The 7,037-nt window shown below is 28.1% G+C and overlaps 1 protein-coding gene across 1 annotated transcript; it reads left to right on the top strand.

Moving 5' to 3' along the window:
* The first annotated feature begins 260 nt into the window (after positions 1–260).
* Positions 261–6,899, top strand: LOC111616167 (protein PFC0760c-like). The gene is made up of 8 exons (XM_023357589.1): positions 261–595; positions 673–963; positions 1,041–1,087; positions 2,718–3,060; positions 3,138–3,428; positions 3,506–3,799; positions 5,917–6,024; positions 6,860–6,899. Coding segments are annotated over exons 1-8 (1,710 nt in total). The 3' UTR covers positions 6,861–6,899.
* The last annotated feature ends 138 nt before the right edge of the window (positions 6,900–7,037 follow it).

The following is a 7,037-nucleotide window of genomic DNA, read 5'->3' as shown; positions in this document are numbered from 1 at the left end:
AAATTTTTCATTAGGTAATCATAAGGTTCTTAAACTTAATTAACAGCAAAGAACTAGAAAAAAAATTAATTTTAAGGCATATTTCCATATTTTAAGAACATATATTATTATGTTTAGAATTACATTATGTTTAGAACATATATTATTACGATAGCCAAAGTATATAATAATGAGCATAAATCTGTGAAAATATTCCTTTGATCATTCCCTGACATGTAGACACAAATAATTCACGAATTGTTTTTTTCTCAGATTTCGAAATGGAGAAAGTTATAAATATTGTAGATGTGGATAGAGATTTAGAGTTGGTGTTGTCTGAGGAGCGATTTGATCCTCCCGACTTCAGTATAAAATTCTCAACTAATTATGATGATGATGATGATGATTCCTTAAGTTGGGATTTTGAAAGTTATCAAGATACGAATTATATGAAAATTGTTATCGATCTTGCTGAGGATTATTTCAGTTATGGAGACTCTAATTTGCAACATGTTGATAAGAAAGATGTTTACTTTCGTTGCGATGAATATGAAAATCATCGTATGTCGCTTGCTCAGAAAGTTGAGCTGCAAACTGACAACGATTCTCACAACAAGTAAGATTAAATATAAAAATCTTACATATATAGTTATGCAATGCGTATTTTATCTAATTTTCTCTTGTCGTTTCTAGAAATCCAAAGTATTTGTGTGAGGAGCAACTTAATCCTCCCAACCTCAGACCAACAGATTATGATAATCGAGATGATGATGATTTCTTGAGTTGGGATTTGGAAAGTTACCGAGAAACAGATTATATGGAAATTGTTCTCGGTCTTTCTGAGGAATATTTCGGATATAGCGATTTCAATTCGTATCAGGATTATAAAGAAAATGTTTACTTTCGTTTTCATGAGTATGAAAATCATCATGTATCGAGTGCTCAGAAAGTTGAGTTGAAAGCTGTCAACGATTGTCTTAACAGGTAAGATTAAATATAAAAATCATACGTATACACGTATTTAATACGAATTTAATTTTATTTTCTATTGTTGTTTCCAGAAATATAGAGTTATTGTGTGAGGAAAAATTTCATGCTCCTGCTCTTTGTANAAAAAAAAAAAAAAAAAAAAAAAAACACTAGATAGAAAAATTGTTTCAATAGAAGAAGATCTTTGAAATAATTTGATTGAATCGATGACAAGAGATTTTTATGATAAAGTAACTAATGACTTCGCGAAAAAAAATTCCCGAATAGAGTTAGTTTATAGAAAATAATAAGAACAAGTTTCTTATATAATAATATTTTTGTATCATGTTTAATTATAAAATTAAATTATGTATTAAATTATATATTTGTAATTATATATTTCAGAATTAAAATAAATAAACTTTTTAATTTTTTCATTTCCAGTATTTGTTTGAAACTTTTATGAAAACATTGCTTCCCTGTTATCATATGTCACCGCACGCCACTGTTATTCAGTAACCATAATTTTATTTAACGATTTTACGAAATAATCATAAAAATCGTATTAGATCCGTTAGCATGTAATATTATTTTATCGCGTACGTTGTAATTAAATACATTATTTGACGTAGATTTATAAATATTTAAATAAATCCAATTCAATAACATTAACTGTGTTGTTAGTAGTAAATAATAGATCACTCTTGAAAATGGAAGGTATGTGTATGGAAGGTAGTCGTTTTTATAGAAGTTCTTTTAAGCTTTATCGTAACAATAGTAACAGTGAACAAAAATGTCTCATTATTATTATCATTTTTACTTTGTATTAATCTAAATTTATTTTGATAAAAGATGCTTACAAATTCCAATATGGAGGTGTTTGCTCGTGCCATGTTGTCACGTTGCCAGGCATTCCAATAAAAACACTGACTTTACTTTCAAATTTGTTAAAATTTCTTTTTAATTAATATTAAGCATTATATTTAATTTGAATAATTAGCAAAATATTGCTATAAAATAAGTTTACAGATTAAAATTTTTGTTATAAATTCTATTTGAATTTTAAATTGAACATTTTTTTAAACTGATGCAAAAGAAATAAAAAAAAACCAGCTTATTTATAGATATAAAACGTATGCTTATGCATTAATAGTATATTTATGCACAGTTTATAAATGTTACTTTTGTATTATGAGCAGCAATTAAGGTTCAGAAATTATTTTCTAATAAAGATCGTTGAAACAAATAAATACGCATCGGATATTTTAATAATTTCACGTATTTTTACTACGACAGCTTAAACGTCACGCGGAAATGCAACAATACAAGAAACAATAGTTTTGCGATTGTTACAGTTTCTTTGTTGAGTGGTTTTTTTCGAAGGCAAAAGACGTATTCGAAAGTTTGTGGTTAATTTCTTAAAGAAAATTGCATTAAAAATAAATGTAAGTAATATTTTGACAGACTACAGAATATACATAACAAATATTTTTATAATAATAGAATTACGATTAAAAAATTTTTCATTAGGTAATCATAAGGTTCTTAAACTTAATTAACAGCAAAGAACTAGAAAAAAAATTAATTTTAAGGCATATTTCCATATTTTAAGAACATATATTATTATGTTTAGAATTACATTATGTTTAGAACATATATTATTACGATAGCCAAAGTATATAATAATGAGCATAAATCTGTAAAAAATATTCGCTTGATTTACCCCTGATGATTAGACCCAAATAATTCACGAATTGTTTTTTTCTCAGATTTCGAAATGGAGAAAGTTATAAATATTGTAGATGTGGATAGAGATTTAGAGTTGGTGTTGTCTGAGGAGCGATTTGATCCTCCCGACTTCAGTATAAAATTCTCAACTAATTATGATGATGATGATGATGATTCCTTAAGTTGGGATTTTGAAAGTTATCAAGATACGAATTATATGAAAATTGTTATCGATCTTGCTGAGGATTATTTCAGTTATGGAGACTCTAATTTGCAACATGTTGATAAGAAAGATGTTTACTTTCGTTGCGATGAATATGAAAATCATCGTATGTCGCTTGCTCAGAAAGTTGAGCTGCAAACTGACAACGATTCTCACAACAAGTAAGATTAAATATAAAAATCTTACATATATAGTTATGCAATGCGTATTTTATCTAATTTTCTCTTGTCGTTTCTAGAAATCCAAAGTATTTGTGTGAGGAGCAACTTAATCCTCCCAACCTCAGACCAACAGATTATGATAATCGAGATGATGATGATTTCTTGAGTTGGGATTTGGAAAGTTACCGAGAAACAAATTATATGGAAATTGTTCTCGGTCTTTCTGAGGAATATTTCGGATATAGCGATTTCAATTCGTATCAGGATTATAAAGAAAATGTTTACTTTCGTTTTCATGAGTATGAAAATCATCATGTATCGAGTGCTCAGAAAGTTGAGTTGAAAGCTGTCAACGATTGTCTTAACAGGTAAGATTAAATATAAAAATCATACGTATACACGTATTTAATACGAATTTAATTTTATTTTCTATTGTTGTTTCCAGAAATATAGAGTTATTGTGTGAGGAAAAATTTCATGCTCCTGCTCTTTGTATGAAATTACAAACTAGTAATGATGATCGAGGAGATTTTTTGAGTTGGGACATGGAAGGATACGAAGAAACGGGTTATTCGGATATTGTTCTCGATCTTAGTGAGGATTGTTTTAACGACAACGATTGTAACTCGCGACAGATTATAGAAAAAGACGTTTATATTTGTTCTGATGAATGCGAGAATAATCCAGTGTATTGTGATGAAAAAGTTCAGCTGGAAGTTACTATTGAGGATTCTGATAGGTAAGATTTTTATATTTATTTAATACATATTTTTATCTCATATTCTGCATTGTTTTTGTATTATGGAAATGAAACAATTTTAATATATTTTAGTAAAATATAAAGGCATGATTTATTACAAAAATTAATATTTAATCTTTATATATTCACTAACATTAAATAAAAAATTTTATTCATTTTTTTCACAATAAAATTAACATTTCATTGTGAAAATTTTATGTAGTTAAAGAATAATAATAAAATGAAAAATGTAATCATAATTATATTTTACTATTTCTTTTATACTTTAATGATAATGAGCAAGTTCTTCATTGATGATAAATTCGATTTTCACAATGATCATTATTTTTTAATTTAGAATTTATTTATGTTAAAATTGAAAAGAAAGATTGAAACATTAAATTAATACAATATTACGTTCGGTGAATTTAAGTACAGTAGAACCTCGATTATCCGGACCTCTATTATCCGGATTTTCGATTATCCGGATTGTTCAAAATAAACAAAAATTTTACGAATTTGCTGATTTGCATCTGGCGAATTACGACACTGTTTATGTACGTGATGGAATGCATAACATTTTTTGTTTCAACAACGTCTCACCCGGCACAGTGGTCGTAAACTCTTAAATATATTTTGCGTCATAATAAAAATATAACTTGACATACGTATTTATAAATAATTTTATACTCAAATTACATCATTTCTATAACCAAGGGCGGCGTAAGGTATGGGCAACGTGGGCCACCGCCTATGCCTGGCGGTCCGAAGGGCCTCGCGCCTCGAAGGTTAATGCATTACTTAAAAGCCGAGACCGCGATGAAAAAATTTTACTCGTCATAAAACGATAAATAGTTTGTCAAATTTTTATTCATAAAAATGCAGTTTCAACTGCTTTTTATTTTATAAAATCCGTCTTCTTGCGCCACCAGAGGGCCTTTTAAACAATAGGTAGTCTGTTAGCGTTGGTCAGTAGTAGTCCAAATTCAATACGAACGTTTGTTTCTTGAAAATTTGATCACGATTTAAATACAGTATTTATTTTTAATATTACCGATATGTCATCGAAAAGAAAACGTGTTGTATTATCATTAAAAGACAAAGTATTTGTTTCGATTATCCGGATTTTTCCTTATCCGGACTACCTTCATCCCCAATTAGTCCGGATAATCGAGGTTCTACTGTATTTAATATTCATTAAAGTTGAAGGATTTTTATATTTTCACAGAACTTTTTTTATTTATTGTAAGTTTGTTTGAATGTAGATAGTTCTGACCTATCTTCGGTAATTTATGATCTGTAGTTTTTAGATAATCTTTTGCTAACAGATACTGAAGGAGACGAATAACCTGAAAATTCTTGTAATGTATGATGCACAAAACTCTATTATTAAATTTTATGTATCTGTGATGGTAGGATCATTAGCAGTTAGCATAGAATTTTCATCCTTTGTACCTCCACAATTCTCTGCTCACGTGAACAATATATCATTGCCCTTATCATAGGCAATTACATGAATTTGCAAATAGTAAAACTAGATTTGTCTGCGATAGAATCCTTTTAAACTGCTAAGTTGTAAGACGCATTTTCATTTGGTTCTTGCAAGTTATATGGATTAATACATTCTGTATTTGTATTACCTCTGCCCTGTTCCAAAGAATCCAGGGCAAGCTGTACAACTTCTGTGGTCCTACATCAGACAGCATATATTAATGTCCAACTTCCAAAACACTTTAAACGGCATTGTATTATAGTAAGATTTTACATTACTATTAACATTATTACCATAGATGAAGGTGTTACGTAAATGAAATTGACAGAACTTTGAGGAAAAAGGTAGTATCAGCTCATGTTGTGTTCTTTCATTGAAAAAAACATCAAGTCAATGTAACATAAATCCTTAGTTTACTGAATATCTCTGTCTGAAAGGATGTATGTAAATAACGTTCGTTGTCTAATAAAGTTTGATACATAACATTTTCACTCATGGAGAAAAATCGATTCGTTCCTCCATTGAAACGTTCAATTCTATTTTACTGTTTTAATCTTATATAAAAATAATAAATGTATGTCATCAAAAGTTTCTTATTTATTTATATTTCATTTTGATAAAATAGGATAATTGAGAATACTACATCTGATGTGCATGTTAATCAATTAATGGACCATGCACCGAAAAAGGAAAAGTTCTCTAAATTAAAGAAATTTTTCCGATTCTTCTTTTGGTATGTATCTTTAACTTATATGTATATATAAATGAATGTGTTTATTTGATAGGCACACAAAAGGCCATTCGACAAATTGCTATGAAACTCGACAGTTATGTTAACATACTTCTAATTTAGATAATATCGTACATATTACTCCAAAATATTGATTAAATTTCTGTATTTCAGTTAATTTGTTTGTACATTCGATTCGAATTAACGACTATCTACTAGTGTTTTGTGATTTTATCCAAATGTGAATAGTATAAATTCAAAGTAGTGTTTAAAGAATACAATTTCAGTTAATTTGTTGGATAGCTGATCTAAATAATATGTGTTTCAATGTTTCCCTCTAAGACAATATTTTTGTAAGGTTGTACTGTCGTGAAACTGCAAAAGCAATAACATAAATGTATGTAGAGAAAAATTATTTAGTAACTTTATGTAATTTGAATATGAATTGACAATACTATAATTGGATAGATTATAAATCACATGTCGCACTATCGCTAAATTGCTCAGAGTCAATGCCTCCTTACATTTCCGATATCCTGCAACTTTCACTGTAATGGGACCTCTCCAAACCAGCAATGAACGGGTTCTTATACCAGTCCAAGCAACAGAATATCGAAAATGTATATGATTCGAGGCCATCTGGGATGAGAAACCGTGAAGCATAAGCTTCGTTAGTTTTATAGTATTGATAGATATGCCAGTGCTTTACCATAATATAATTCGGTTTATATTGCACACATTTTTATCTTATAATAAAATAAACTTATTTATATTAAAATGATGTAAATAATAGAATATTTTAGAAAAAATCTTTATTATTTTTATTTTATTTTTACAGAAAACAGAAGAATTTCACAGATTTCGTATTTAATTTTCTTCATTTATTTATACTGAAATTTATTTTTCTTGTGATTGTTTCATTTTTATTCTTATCTTTATTTTAAAATGTTCAAGAAAAATAAGAAAAAAAAAATTCATTAAAATATAAAAACACAAAAAAATATTTAAAATACAAA

Source organism: Centruroides sculpturatus, unplaced genomic scaffold (genome assembly GCF_000671375.1).
Source record: "Centruroides sculpturatus isolate CEXI.00-Female unplaced genomic scaffold, Cexi_2.0 scaffold2897, whole genome shotgun sequence".
Taxonomy (NCBI): Eukaryota; Metazoa; Arthropoda; class Arachnida; order Scorpiones; family Buthidae; genus Centruroides; species Centruroides sculpturatus.
Note: the sequence above shows the minus strand (reverse complement) of the source record. Positions and strands in the feature narration are given on the sequence as shown.